The sequence below is a fragment of the Balaenoptera borealis genome (assembly GCF_965194805.1).
Source record: "Balaenoptera borealis genome assembly, chromosome: 1".
Taxonomy (NCBI): domain Eukaryota; kingdom Metazoa; phylum Chordata; class Mammalia; order Artiodactyla; family Balaenopteridae; genus Balaenoptera; species Balaenoptera borealis.
In genome coordinates, this window is record NC_138860.1 from 51,776,300 (window position 1) to 51,792,668 (window position 16,369).

The 16,369-nt window shown below is 33.1% G+C and overlaps 1 protein-coding gene across 11 annotated transcripts in view; it reads right to left on the minus strand.

The window, feature by feature from the left end:
* Positions 1 to 16,369, minus strand: part of RALGPS2 (Ral GEF with PH domain and SH3 binding motif 2) — a 188,075-nt gene that overhangs the window by 30,728 nt on the left and 140,978 nt on the right. For 9 of the 11 annotated variants that reach the window (XR_014243467.1, XR_014243468.1, XR_014243469.1 and 6 more), the window contains 6 exons: positions 16,251 to 16,305; positions 13,722 to 13,799; positions 12,014 to 12,119; positions 11,367 to 11,459; positions 4,029 to 4,134; positions 1,676 to 1,767 (listed from right to left, as the gene is read on the minus strand). Coding sequence is in view for 7 of the 11 variants with exons in the window: in XM_082388447.1 (XP_082244573.1) it covers positions 1,676 to 1,767; positions 4,029 to 4,134; positions 11,367 to 11,459; positions 12,014 to 12,119; positions 13,722 to 13,799; positions 16,251 to 16,305 (530 nt within the window). In the remaining 4 variants the exon portion in view is untranslated. The remainder of the gene's footprint in view (positions 1 to 1,675; positions 1,768 to 4,028; positions 4,135 to 11,366; positions 11,460 to 12,013; positions 12,120 to 13,721; positions 13,800 to 16,250; positions 16,306 to 16,369) is intronic. The other 2 variants (XM_082388448.1, XM_082388449.1) reach the window with 1 other exon arrangement.

The following is a 16,369-nucleotide window of genomic DNA, read 5'->3' on the forward strand; positions in this document are numbered from 1 at the left end:
AAATTCTCAGGTCTGGTTCTAAGAAACCCAATATTTTATTAAAGTAACATTTTCATTTCCTCCTAAGTTGCCTGACTACGGTTTAAGGTGTTGTATCCGAGTTAGAGTCTTCTACTAAAAGTTTTCAAATTTCACAGCTTCCATTTATAAATTTGCTACTTCTCAGATTCTTCCAAGTATAGAAACAAACAAATTTTAAAAAGCCCATTTATACACATACGGTTGACTTGTTCAGTAGCAAAGTCCACTAATATAGTAAAAAGAAATTGAACCTCTATGCTGGTACGCATACCCTGTCTAGATTAATCTTGAAACTTGAGATTAAAAAGAAAAGATACAGTACTTTAAGCTACATTTAAAGAAAATGTACGGCCATGGAGCTGAATCCTGAAAAGCTTGGTTTAGGCAAAAGAAGGTCTGTTTCCTTCATTCTGTCCCAGACACTAACTTGACAGGGGCAAGAAAGTAATTTTTGTTCTATGGTATTTCATGTCCTTAAGGGACATTGTTAAAAATGGTAGCAAATATTGCTATTAGTCTTTCATATATATTTGAAATAAAAATTATAAGAGAACAAGGCCCATTCCAACAATATTTAAGAAGAATGAATCTATAGGATGAAGACAGAGTTTGTGTCGTCTCAGGTCCACCATTTTTTACTTGTTTGACCCTGTGTAGGTCATTTAGGATTTCCGAGCCTTAGTTTCTTCCTTCATCAAAAAAGGGGTAATAACTTAGATCCTGATAGCACACGGTGGAAAATATGTTTATAGGCTTTATAAACTTGAATAGTGTATTATATTATTCAAAATTAGCTATTGATAACACTTACCACATACTTCTGTATTTCAGTACCTTAAGACAATAAAATTTTCAAATATATTCAACTGAAAACTGGCCTAAAAAAGACTATGTTTATTTTATGTCTGCCCTACCCTGCCCTGGTTCACCTTTAAATCTGCAACCGGGTTTGGGGAAAACACCACTATGGATTCATTCCCCTTTGTAGCTGAAAGCCTTTGAGTTAGACCATCTTTGTTTCAGTAAAAATAAAAACAAACAAAAAGTCCACATAGTTTTGGGTTTCACTGCAAGCACAGGAACCCGCATAAAATTGTCAATAGAACAAATAAAGACAAATCAGAATAATTTTTGTTAAGGTGCCGTCACATTTTTACCTCTCTAAAGTCTCCTTGTCTCCCACTACATTCTCCCAACGAGGGCTACAGTTCCCTGTTTTGAACACCTGAAGCTTGTTCCATCTTTAGGGTCTTTGCGCACTTACTGTTCCCTCCACCAGAACTTTGTTCCCCCTTATCGTCACATGGCCCTTCCTTCCTGTCATTCATGTCACTGTCATCTCCTTAGGGAGATCTTTGCTGTTCACTCTTATTTATTTAAAGTCTGTCTCTACTCCCATCACTCCATATCATGTAATTCTATTTTGTTCATACAGTTTTTACTACTTGAAATTTTGTTATTTGTTCACTTGTTTATTGCCCATCTCCTCTCTAAAATGTGGACTTCATGTCTTGCTGACTGTGGTCAACAAGAAATAGAATATGAACAATTTCCCTACTTCACTCCAAAAATTAGTCCACTTACTTCTCTTTGGAACTCTTTCAAATATATTCTCAATTTATAGACTATTTTGAGGATTAAGAGAGATGCTTACCTGTTGTTTGTTACTTTGGCAGGCTGCACTCAAGTGCTTAAACCACAGCATTGCATTCATTCTATTGCCAGCTTGAAACTTGTATGAATTTCCTAAAATTATTAAAAACAAAGGGAAACAATAAAAATTGATGGCAGTTCTCCGTTTAAGAATTCTATTTCTCTAACACCTGATTTTACAATACAAATAAAACGAAGAGTTCTCTGTGCTACATTCACGTGCTATCATTTATTCAGACAGTCACTGTTTTGCTGTTTATGAATTGGAAGAGAAGTATTTTGTCTCCTTAAATGCTCTTTAAAGTATATTTAAATAAAATAATTGTTTGGCTTCTCTAGATTTGTATGAGTGGATGAGAGTGCAGAGAATCACTTCTCAGCACTATTTAGATGATCTAAATATTAGTAGATGCTAATACTGAATTTTTATAGGCCAGAATGCTTTAACATGTTTAACACTTAAACATTAGCTAATTAATGTGATTAAGGATTAATCAGCTAACATCAATATAACCTATGCTTTCAGATTTTAGTTAACATTTGTCAAAATTATTAGAGAAATTTCTAGGTCTAGTGAGGGCTTATGTGAAAAATCTGAGAAGGCAACTTTTTCTCTTTTAGAAAATTAGAAATTCATTTGTTTCATGTGTGTTGTATGTATTAGACCTTATGTTGACTCTAATTCAAAACTGTCACATAATAAGGATATTTTATATGTTTGTATGTATTAAGGTAATAAACTGAGAAAAGAAGAAAGGACTCATGTAGTATAGGTGCCCTAAGTTGAGCTTCATTCCCCTTTTTCACTGACCTGAGTTCTTTTTATCTCCCAATTCTTACTGAGTGCTACTCTTTCCTTTATAACTGAATTCAATGGCTCAAGAGCCTGATCTATATGTAGGCATTATACAGCTCTTCTTTGAGATTTTATCAAAGACTTTTTTACTTTCAGAGGCAACAGCTTTCTTCACCAAATGTTTAATTACTAAAATAACACTTTTTTGCTTGTTAAACACAGATGCAAACATTAGATCAACCTAAATAGCAGACGTGTCTGATCAGCTTGCCACAGCTGCCATTTACCTACTCTCTCCTCCCTGAAAAAGACCATCAGTACAGACTTCATAAAAACCTTGTACTCTGAAACGGTTCTGACAAGCACACTAAGGAATTGATGGAAAACAAATAATTTGTTAACTGAACCCCATGAAAATGATCTTTTATGAATAATGAAGGTCTTTGGGATTGGCAGGGTGGAGGCTGGGGCTTTGAATTCAGAATGTTGAGTAGGAGCTCCTTACTCTGTAAGTCAATCTATTTCATCTCAAAACATAACATTTTGCTATTATTTTTTCTGCACTAACTTTTTCTGCATATTTTCTTAAATTTTTACTTAAAGTACCACAATATCCTAAAAGCAGAATATCTGTGGATATGCATTCTAAATAAACAGAAGTCAGAGAGTATAATTTTACAGTCAGTAAAAGGTAATATAACATCATTTTAGTAGTAGTGAGCTGCTGAAGTGGAAGATTCTGGGCAGATATGAAAGAATTTCCTTTCTGGCTTCCTTTGTGGTGCTTATCAACAGCTGGCAGATGTTACGAAGGAAGAGCTGCAGTCACATGAGGATCTGTTCTGATGACCACTAAGGTCTCCACAACAGGCACAGGCAGGGTGAGAAGGTATGATCTGATTCTACTACACAGCCCACCCTCCAACCTCTCTCATCCCCTTTTAAAGTTTATTTAAAGTTTTAAAGTTTTTAAAAGTCCTACGGTCAAGAGCCAATACTTTCACTCATAAATGTCTCTATACATTGTAAGCTAAGTATTATAATTAAAATTATACTTATTTGGAAAGTGGTTTGAGTCAAATTACTAATTAATTAAAAGTAATGGAATAAAAATCATTTAAAGGAAAACTTCTGCCACATTCAGAGCTTAAGAATAACAATTTATCTCAGAATATAAACGAAGGGGTACTGCATACTGTAAATCTGAGATTTTAAAGTAACAGTGGTCTACATAGATTCTCGAATTCCCTCTTTCCTTTTCTGGTTATTAGCTCTCTAGGGATTATTTGGGTTTTTAATTTCAAGCTTATGCCCATGTAGCAAAGAAAATAAGCTTATTTAATAAGCTTATTAAATAAGCAATTAATAGATATTGATATCTAAAAATATTGCTATCATTAGTATACATTACATTATGTGACACAAATATTTCCCAAGAGATTAAACTACACAAACAATGCCCCTAGTCGTGTATTCCAGTTAAACTACTGATAAATTTTGGCTTATCGAAAGTTGTGTATATGCAATATCTTAAGCCCTAGTTATTTTAATGATTCACCTTTCTCAGAGTCAGTCAGCAAGAAGAGATCCGGATGTTCCGGGTCATCAGCCATCATCACCATCCATCCTACTACAGACACGTTCTTATTTGATGTTGATTTGAACTGAGAGATAAAAAAAAATAATTAATGGAAACAAAATTTATGGCTTATTCTATGTAAAAATTAACTGTTACAGAGCGTATTTTCAGTTTCTCCTAGAGAGAGACGAGATTTCATGCTGGTCAGGTCTGCTCCCGGCCTCTTACTACTAAATTCCATGTAGGCATGCCCTCTTCAGATAGTCTCTTACTTTCCAGATCTTTCCCAGCTTCAACTCTTCATCAAAAGTTAACTGTCCTAGCATCCCCTCCCAAAGACCATGATCTGTTAGTAGATCTGGTAAATTTATCTGTGTTGTTTTTTTTGTTACTGTGCTACAACTCACTCCTTCGTTATAGGAAACACACTTGCATTTTAATAGAGGTGTTATCTCCACACACACCACCCCCCCTTTACTGAATATAACTGACATATAACACTGTATAAGTTTAAGGTGTACCAATGTAATAGGGGTGTTATCTTAAACCTGATAACCTGATGATTTAATGAATCAGCACCGCCATCACAATTCTTCATAATATATTCCTACTTGTATTTCTCAAAAAGAAGGTATTCTTAGCATGCTTGTTACTTTTCTAGTTATTCTTTTTTTTTTATAAAGTTACACTTTAGTAATGGAAAAAAAAGGGCTGTTATAAAAGCACAGAAATTTAAGTTAATCCTACTCATGAACATAAATGAAAAAATGTTAAATAAAATATTGGCAAATTGAATCTAGCAGTGGATAAAAAAGCTGGTACATGATGACCAAACTGGATTTATCCCAGGAATATGAGGGTGATTTAATGTTAGAAATCAATGACTGCAACTAAGTTCGGTTTATTTCATGAAAGCAAGCTTAGTTCAACTTTAGATAAATTATTAAAATAAATCACCATATTAACATTAAAAGAAAAAAATATGATCAACTCAGTTGATGTAAAATAAAACCATGTGCTAAAATATAATGCATATCTGTGTGACTTGGAATGGAACGGAATTTCCTAATTCAATAAAGAGTACCTACCAAACAAACAACAACAAACCCCCCACAAAACCCGAACAAAACAAAGCAGGAAAGAAAAAAACAAAACAAAACAAAACCCAAACCAAAACCCTGCAATGCATGCTCAAGGGTAAAATGCTATAAACACTTCAAAATCAGTTTTAAGACAAGGATGCCCACCATTGCTACTTCCATCCAGCACTGAATTGGAAGACCTAGTCAGCACACTAAGATAACAGAAAAGAAATAAAAGGTATAAGGGTGAGGAAGAAATAAAACTGCCATTACTCACAGATGATATTATCTACACAGAAAATCCAGCAAGTGAATTAGAAAGATCAGCAAGGATGCTTGGAAAAGATCAATATAAAAGTCAACTGCAATTTTATACACTAGAATTATAAAAGTCACTTATAGGAAAGGTACCTAGTAATATATGTAACAAAAGACATACAGGAAAGTATAACAGTTAAAAGACATTCAAGAAGACCTAAATCAACAGAGAAAAACCATGAGATGAAGAAAAAGGTACAATGTTGTAAAGATGCCAATTCTCCCTAAATTGATCTACAGATTCAGTGTCATTTCAATAAAAATTCCAGTAGGGTTTTATGTGGAACTTGAGAAGCTGATTCTAAAACTTACATGTAAGAGCAAAGGATCAGAAATAGCCAAGACACTCCTGAAGAATTAGGCTGGACTTGCCTTGCTACACAAGACTTATAAATCTACAGTAACTGAGACCATGAGCTACTGGGACAAGGAGAGACTGACAGGGTGATGGAAGTCTAGAAAGCAACCTGTGCATATATATGCAAACTCAAACGACAAGAGTGGGCTCTGCAGATCAGTGAAGGAAGAATGGACTGTTCAATAGATGGTGCCAGGAAAATTACTCATCCACGCAGAAAAATCAACATGAATGCCTATTTCATAACACATTTCACACACACACCCCTCTGACTCCAGGTGGATCAATGATTTTAAAGCAAATTGCAAAACTTTAAATCTATTAGTAGAAAATATAGGAGAATATCTTGATGATCTCAGGTTAGAGAAGTATTTTATTTTAAAAACATGACTCAGAAACTATTAAGCATAAAGGAAAGGATAAATTTTATTATTTTAAAATTAAGAACTATTCACTAAAAACATCACAAAGAGAGTGAAAAAAACAAATCGAACAAATTGGAAGAAGATATTAGTAACACATAACTGCTAATAGATTAGCATCCAGAGTATATAAGGAACTTTTACCAATCAGTAAGAAAACACACTATCCAATAAGCAAAAGATTTATCCAGGCGTTTTAGAGAAGAAACATGAATGATCAACAACATGAAAAAAACTTCAAACTCATTAATAATCTGGGGTGTATACACTAAAATCACAAGGTACCATTTCATATTTACTAGGTTAGCCGAAATTAAAAAGTCTGACAACAAGTATGGTGAGGGTGTGGAACAATGAAAAACCTCATTATGTTGTTGGTGAGTACGTAAATCAATTTAGCATTTTCTTGTAAAGTTGAACGTTCGCCTTCCTTGGTATATAACCTAGAGAACACATGCACAAAAATATTCATAGTAGCCTTGTTAGATACAGCAATAACCTGGAAAGCATCCAAATACCCATCAGTAGAATGATGAATAAATTATGGCAGATTCATATAGTGGAAGACTATTCAAGTATGAAAAGGAATAAAGGACAGCTATATGCATCAACAGTGATGAATCTCACCAACAATATATTAAGCAAAAAAGGGAGTGCTTAAAACTATATATGTGAATCCATTCAGGTACAGTTCAAAAATGAGACAGTGTGTTAAGGAAACACATTATGGTAAAATCCTGAACAAAAAGAAGGCAGTGATGAACATGAAATTTAGGACAGTGAGAGGCTGTGGGTATGGCTGATAAGGAAGGAAGAGGACGCTATCTGGGAAGTCTTGGATGGTTCTGGTAATGCTCTGTCTTCTTACGCTGCGTGGAGTTATAGAGGTGTTCATTTTATTTATTATTCTTTAAAATGTACATGTATACTGTATATCTTTGCATGTATATGTTTCACAATTTTAAAGACATGGGGAAAAGAAGGAACACATCACATTATTTGTAACAACATGGGTACTACAAAAATGAAAGCCAAAGGGATTAGGAAGTTTTAATACTATGAAGAATCAAATTGGCAATACCACAGAACAGCTGATTTCACAGCTAATAATTTATGTCAAAGCAGATAGCACGATTTTCTAATATTCTTTGCCTAGCCCTAAAAACATCTGCATCAAGTGCTTTTTTCAATTAAAAAAAAAAAAGTAATTCAAACAGTATAAGCCCCTTTACATAGAGTGCAAATGCCCTCAACCACCAGCTGAATCTCATCCCACTCCCCAGAATTCATCATCCTTCGGGGTGTAGCCATCTGGACCTTTCTCTATGCATTACACCGAAGACTGACTTTTCTGTTGCTGTTGGTTTTTATATACAAATGGGGGTATACTTACTCTGACTTGTGGTTTTTACCTATCAGAATTTCCTTAATAATAAGTATTTTCAGTGTTTGCAGATTTCTGATACTATAAATATTCCAGGAATATTCTTCTATAGATATCTTTGTGCACTTGGTCAAGGATTTCCATAGGACAGACTTTCAGATAAAGAATTGCTGGTTATTAAGTTAAATACTGACTAGAATTGTCCACCGCAAAAACAATAGCAATTTAAATTTCCACCAACTGTCTATGTTTCCCTACATCCTGGCTAGTGTTATATTATCAATCTTTAAAATTTCTGCCTAATGGCCAAAAAAAAGGGCATCTTCTTTAATCTGTGTTTTTGATAACTAGTGAGGTTCACCACCTTTTCATGTTTATTAACCATTTATATTTCACCTTCTTTATCTTCCTGTTCCGTTTTTCTACTGTTGTTTTATTCTTACTGAGTTGTGGAAGGTCTTTATATATGTTACAGATTTCTTTTTCAGGTGTAGCCTTGGTTTTTAAAATTTAACTTATCAAACAGTATTTATTCACTCATTACTATGCAGAGATAGGCTCAAACATATCTGCAAAAATATTTTTATAATGAATACACTTCAATTAAAAATAATTTTACAGTGAATGTTTTCATCTTAAAACATTCAAAAATATAGACATAATAAAACCATAGTCCCCCTCCTTTCTTCCTGGTTATTCTCTCTTCCCAAGTCTGCTCTGCTCCTCACAGGCAAAAACACTCATACTTTAGAGAGCAATAAAACACAGAGGTGTAGGCTTCCAGATTTCCTCCTCCCGTATTTATTTTTATATATATGAACAGGTATACTTTCATTAGTGATTTTTTTCCTCCTCCAGCTTTTAATTTTGAAAAGTTTCAAACTACAGAGAAGTTGAAACAATGCTACAATGATTACCCATATATCTACATTTTGCATTTGCTTGATCTCTTTGAACATTTAAATGTAAGTTGCACACACATAACATTGGACTCTAAATATTTCAACATGTATCTCCTAAGAATATATTACTATATAACCACAATGTAACATATTTAAGAAATTTAAGTCACAATCATATAAAGTCCATATTACAATTGCTTTGATTGTCCTAATTATGAGCTTTATAGCTTAAAAAAACTACCTCCAAGATTAAACCAAGGTACATACATTGCATTTAGCTGTCAAGACTCTTTAGTTTCTCTTAATCTAGAACAGTCCTTCTGTCCCCCTACCCCATTCCATCTGCCAAATTTTGGTCTTAAGAATCCAAGCCAGTTGTCTTATAGGAATGTTCCACAATGTGGATTTAATTGTTTCCTCATGATTAAATTCAGGTTAAAGTTTTGGCAAGAACACTACATAGATGGTGCTGTGTTTATATAAAAGATTTTAATCCCTTATCTATTGCTTATATATAGCCAATATTTTCCTCCAGTTTGTATTTTAACTGTTTGAAAATGATTAAAAATTTTTTTCCTTCATTACTTTTAGTTCTGTGCCCTTTTTTTTTTAAACATCTTTATTGAAGTATAATTGCTTTACAATGGTGTGTTAGTTTCTGCTTTATAACAAAGTGAATCAGTTATACATATACATATGTTCCCATATCTCTTCCCTCTTGCATCTCCCTCCCTCCCAGCCTCCCCATCCCACCCCTCTAGGTGGTCACAAAGCACCGAGCTGATCTCCCTGTGCTATGCGCTGTGCCGTATCTTTTCTATCCTAAAATTGATACTAAATATAAACATGGACTTGTCTCTATACTCTATTTTGTTCTTATAATTTTCTTTAATCTTAACAGCTTAAACTAGAAAAGATGAGGAATACAGTCCATTTCCTCGGCACTCAATTGGGCTCCCTCACAGCCCACTATGCTCTAATTTCTAAACATTTCATATGCATTATTTATCACTTCATATAATTAAAAGCCCAAACTAGCATGTTATTATTCTCTATGTATAAGTACCAATGCCAAACACGGAAAGATATTTAACATATGTATTAGAGGACAAATTCAGTTATTTAATCAATTCTTTAATTTGGCTTCTTTCTAATTAAAGTTAGGAAAAAAACAAAAAAAAATTTACTTTATACATTTTACTTCTTTATAATAGTCAACTTCTTTATAATAAGTGAAATCCAGCCAAGTCTCTGAAAGTGGCTAAGTAAACAGTTAACTATATCTGAAGATGACAATTTAATTTAGCTATATCAACCTTTTTTTTCCCCCTCCTTTGAGTACAGCAGTACTAACCAGAGGCAATTACTCTGTAAAATGTTCTAGTGAAACTAAACTGTAGCTTTGTCGGGTATGTGGCCATTGTAGTCAATTTGACTAGAATACAAAAAACAGTCCTTCACCTCAATGTGAGGACTATATCTAGACAATTATAATAGTGAGCAAAAAAGTCAATGCTCAAGAATTTATATGATTCCATTCAGGTACAATTGAAGAATGACACAATGTACTGTTTAAGGAAACATGTATGGTAAACTCTAAAGAAAAGCGAGACAATGATTAACATGAAATTCAGGACAGTGACAAGGTGTGGGTACGGCTGATAAGGAAAGGTAGGTGATGCTATCTTATGGCACTTCCCACATTCATTTAAACCAAAAATGTATTCTTCTCTACCTCTGGTTTGATTAAAGGGCTAACACTGTGAGAATAAAGAAAAGCTTCTCTAATGATAATGTCTGAAGTTGAACTTGTAACTGGCCTCATCCAAACTTCAAACTAGGGATTATTCTTACTAAAAGGAACAAAACAAAACAACAACAAAACAAACAAAAAAACACTGAATCCCAGTAAATTTAGTCAAAGTGTTTGGTGAAGTAATACCTGATATTAAAATGTATACATGTAATGTGTGTGTGTTATAGTTTTTAAGAGCCATTGTTAGAATAAAAAAACACAAAGTGATAAATGCCCTCCCCCCCCCAGCCTCCAAAATAAAGAAGGGCTTCTCTGAATTATGCAGTATCACTGGGTAATGTATAAGGAGTAAAAGAACTTAATTTTTTTTTCAGTGGCTTACCTTTCCTCAGTATGGTAAACCACTTAATTCCCCCCCACCCCCAAAATATACAATTTAGAAATAAAATTCCTCTCCAGGGGACTGTGTTAATGCAACATGGAAAATGGAAAATTAGTTTTCCATTTTCAAATACTGTTATCACTGGCATAGAAAAAACAGCATGCAAAAAAAAGATTTACAGGAAGATTCTACATTTGGAGAAAAGAGCATTTCAAAGCTTCTTTTAAACACAGGAAGGTGATCATAGTAACCTTAGTAACTATTATTCCTCTTCACTGTTGGGAAAATCACTCAAACAGAGACTGAGGTGGAAAGAACCGGAGATGCTGGTCCGGATTTTTCATATTTTACAAATTAGGAAACGAGACTCCAAGGCAATAGTTTTCAACCATTTTCTGACCAAAAAAACCCAGGTTTGAGAGGGCTTGGAAGTGAAGATAGATACTTGTAGTGTGCAGTTTTGACATTTGCAATGGAAAAATAGCATTCAAAAAAGAAACTACAAAATATGGAAGTTGTTCCAAGACCTTCCTTGGAATGGTCTTTCTAAACAAAAATAATTCCATTACAATACTCCAACAAGGAAAGTGTAAGAACTTCTGGATTAGAATGCGGGAAAAGACCCAAACCCTTGCATCGCATTAGATCTACTTTCTTTACAACCATGAAGAGGCTGTGAAACTATGCTAACAACTTGGAACAGGAATACTTACGTGTTTTCTTTCTGTAGCCTTTAGAGATTTGGCAGCATAGTAGAAAAGTTGTGTCCCACACAAAGCTGCCCAATATTTCGTCCAAGATGCTACCTGGAGAGGACAGATACATGAATATACTACGCATATGCTACTGGCTTCTCAGTCACTCTGCTTTCTCAGTGCCAAAGATCTTTAGCTCCACTTCACTTCCACCACCTTAGCTTCGAGCTTCATCACTTCTGAAATCTTTATCTCAAATATTTTTATCATGTCCACTCAATACATTCTACTTAGGACTGACCAAACAAAATTGGTTGAATTCTATTCTTTAGGGTTGTCACTCTGTTTTCTCTTTCTTCTAAACTTACTACTGAAAATACTTCTTAACGGGACATATTTTCAAGGTTCTCTAAGAACTATATTAGGGAGCAAAGAGAAGTACAGGAGCATCTTGATTTAAACACCCAAAATGTATGATTTAACCAAAATCTATAGGGCAGGTATAATAACACTTTAAATTAAATAACATTGTGAGGCAAAGGGGTATCTTAAATTATTTCAAGTGTATTATATATCTGGTTTTATTTCAACTGTCTTCATATTTTTTAGGGTCCTATTCATTTGCTTAATTTTAGAACATGTATTAAAATATATTATATTCTTACTGTAGGCTTTTTGCCTTCTTTTAACAAAGTTTTTCTCCTGAGAACACCTTGAATAGTAACAGCTCCAGGATATAAATGTACTGCCAAATCTTCTGATTCTGCAGAACTGTAATAATGAAATGAAGAAAAGAACATGTAAGCGCTTTAGTGATTATCAAGTAGGTACTTAAATAAAATGTAATTATTCTTAATTTTAAAACTGTTACTTTATTCAGAATAAGAAGACACTGACAATTATAAAGGCTTACTGATCTGAAATTTATAAGCTGTCACAAAATTAACAGGAAGTTACTGAAGTCAGCAGATGGTTAAAAAACACATTTTATTGCATATTTGAACAAGTATAATTTAGAAAGAATACAGAGATTCACCCTAGTAAAGATTAAATTAGGGATTTAAGACTTTTCTTCTTAACATGCCACACTGCAGCACTGCTGAAACCTTTTTTTCCCCAGTAGAAACTTAAGTCCTAGTAGGAAAGATGAGGATTCTATTTGTTAAAAGTATTTAAGCATATAAAACTCAAAATAAAAATAGCAGAATCAAAAGGAAAAAAGCAAAAGAAAACCCATGCTTAATTCTGAAATAGGTGAAAGAATAAAGGCAATTAACAACATATTTAAAAGACCGACTTTCTGCAATAAAATTTAATGACATTTTAATGTCATCAATGCATCTAAGTGATTACAGCCTAACAGCTCTCCAAGAAAGGAATAACTCCAAAACTCAAGATTTCTTTTTCTTGTGTCTTAAGAAAACCGTCACAAAATAATAATCAAACATTTAAATATCTCTCCCCAACTCACCTAAGGTCCAACAGTTAAAATAAGAACAATTTCTATATAAGTCAATTAAAACATACACACTGATTAAAAAAAAAAAAAAAATCTGTCATTCCTCCGGTCATTTGACATGAGCTGCAGAATTGCTACAACGCTGAAGAAACCTGAAGTTTGCAAGTTTATCCCTTTTTTATTATTTAGGTGTCTTCAAAGTGACTTAAAAACTTAGAAACCACTAGAAATTTCATGCTGGAGCTATGTATATTCAAGGAGGTATATATTCAAGGAGATTAGACACCATTAAATTGACATAAAATTAACTTTAAAGTCTGCTATTTTGTTGTATTATGAGAATTGGTGGATTATCCATTACTGTTAACCTCCAGACCCCAATCAATCTACCATACTTATTTTCTTCTGCAGCTAATGTAGTGCAGAAAGAGACCAGGTTTAACTAGATAAACAACTGAATGAACATGAGTTTTAAACACAGAAATATTATTTAATAAAAAAGACTTGTCTAAATTCAGGACCTGAAGTTAATCTGAACAATTCTTAAAAAAGATAAACTTGAATGTAGTAAATTCTTCGATTGCAGCCTTGAGTAACAAGTGGCTTTTTGTACTGCTTATCCAATAATCAGCAACATTAGAAAGACCTGTGCAGTTAAAAAGCTACAGATTTGGAATTATTTAAAAATGTTGACATAAAGATGCAAGTTCTAGCAATCAGCTCTGGGATCAGAAAGAATAGTTCAAATTTATCTCTAGATTAAATCTTGGAAAGAAAGTTTTCATGGGCATTTTGTTTAGTTTTTAAACCAATTAGTTGAGAAAGAACAGAAATAATGTGAGACCACACCCATGTAAGCCAATCACCAACACCAGAGGGGAGTTCTGTGACCCCTGAATGCAGGGGAATTGTACCTGCTGGCCTTCGTGTGGCTTCGATAGCCATTTCGTGCCACTCTTGTCACCGGGCCGAGAGAATGGTATAATCTGTTCCTGTTGGATTCCATTATAAATTGTATATATTACTTTCATTCACACAATCATCATCAATAACCTAGAACAGCATAATAATTTCTTTGTGTAATACAGCTTTCTAAATCCTACAAAAGGAGAGTATGTGATTGCTCCTCTTTCTTTTTTTAAAGCATACAGCATAAATTTCAAATTATTTTTTTTCTTCTACTATTGACTATAAATACTTAAAGGTGCTTATTAGTTCGAACCGTATATTTATATACATTCACTTTCACAAATCTGCTAAAATAATTAAAGAGGTATTCATAACCAAACACTATCAAAGCCTGAAAAATACTTAAAAAACCCTTTTGTTCATATTCCAGTTCTTGGATTCCACTTTAAATACGATACCTGGATTTATATAACAATAAATTTTTATTGTATGCCCCTATAAAGACAGCTAAAAGCAATGTGACCTATAAACTTAAAGTAATGTGGCTTAAACACCTTATTTTCCTTTCTTTTATATTAAATCCAAGAAAACTACCAAAAGAGATGAACTGAGTAATAAATAAGGCAGTCTTCTATTTCCACATCAATTAAAATGAATACATGAAAAAGCCAATAAATGAAAAAATGGTATGAGTTAATATTCATCCAAAATGGCACGTGATACTTAACAAAGGAAATAAACATACACACACACACACACACATACACATACACGTAGAAACACTGTTACTTCTTTGCCTAGGAAAAGCCAAAAGTAGCACTGTTGATAAATGATATTTAAAACAAAAAGTATTATTTTAGCAACTTAAGGGGCAACATATTTGATGTCTCTCTATTTTCAAAGTTCACTATCCACAGGTAGTATTTTAAATCCTAGTTCTTTATTCACTTTTTAATATTTCATGTCTGAGTCTTGCTGGGCAGCATTAATCTGCTCTCAAAATGTCCCAAGAGCCACTGATTTAAAGTTGGCATAAGCATAGTACATGTTTTTGGCTGCAAATATCTGCAAAGCAAAACTTTTGTCAAAAGAAAAATACTGTTTTGAGGTGTGAAGGTTAATACTGTTAAATACCATCTTCATAGGTAACCTGCTGGGATAAGAACAGATTATTTAACACAACACCATTCTGGTTACTCGCTTATAACTCATGCGATATGAGAAACAATTCTGTTCATCAATGTTTCTTACCTAAATACAGTACACTCTGAAATCAACATCTGATGATATTATGTTCTTATTAGAGGGAAAGAACTAATAAGACAATTTGTACAGACAGCAAGCCAGAGGCAACTCTTGTGTTTTTCCTGTTTCAGGCAAACCCAAATAAAGAGATTGAAGAAAAAGTTGGAAGAGAAATAATATGTAAAAACAAATTGTTAAAAATCCCCCAAAACAGAGAACAAAACTTAGGAACACTGACAATTAGAGTAGAAAGGTTCAAAAGTAGTTTGAAATATTAGGTTTGCAAGTAAAATCTTAATCACATAATGGTGAGAAATCTTTATTAAGTTTCAAGAACAAGGATCTAATTTTCCAGTTATACCATGAAATTAACCAATTCAAGTATGTATAGTTCAATTTCAAATATATAGTTAGTATAATTGTTTTCTATTAAAAAGTGACTGACAGGGAGTTAGGTGACTAAATATATTCAACTTCATCAATTTTAACATGACATTCAAAATTCAATCTAATCTTGTTGCTTAGAAACTTAGATTGCTTAGTTTATATACAAAAGGGAGCAATTATTTTGCTCATGATTCAAGTATCTTAATATGACAATGGCAGAATGGAAATGGTCAAAGACAGTAAAATTCTAATGGATATTTTTAAAATAACAATTATTTGCACTGTTTGACTACATTTTTAGAAAAATCTTATTTTGGAAGATCAATATGGCGTATTTGCCACAAGCAGATGACAGATCTTACAGCTTAAAGCGTCAAGGAAAAGAAAACAGAACATGACTTACATTATTTCAGTACAAATCTGTGTGCTTTGTGCAAACTTTGAATTAATGACAATTTAAATTCAAACTTTTAGCTGCTCTACTTACAGTATAATTTAAAATTTACTAGGTCATTTTGCTCTTGACAAATTAGCTGAGAATGAAGTTGACCACTCCACTAAATGCCTTAAAATTACATAAATGAACCAGAATTTAAGGAAATAATTTTTTTTGTACACATATGTAGATAAGCTGTGATTGGTTATTATTATTTTTAAGTTACAATTTAAAATGTACTAAAATTCAAATATATGTGTCAAGCCTCCAAATAAACATGTCGTTACTAGATAATACTAAACTCCAGGCTTAAATACTAACTTTTTTTTTTTTTGCCACCAGCAGGAAGCCTAAAATAGTCCCTTAGAGATATGTAATAAATATTATGTCTTTAAATTCACATTATCATGTACTTTAAGATAGACAAAATAAAGTCAAAATAGTTTAAATGGGCAATTTTTCTTACCTTTCAAAAGCAGGCCATGAAGTCTCTTCACTTAGTTCAGAGCCATCACTGCTACCTAAAATCAGAAGTTATCTTATTTTTTAAACATCATAATTAGGGTTTGGATGTTGTCTTTTAAA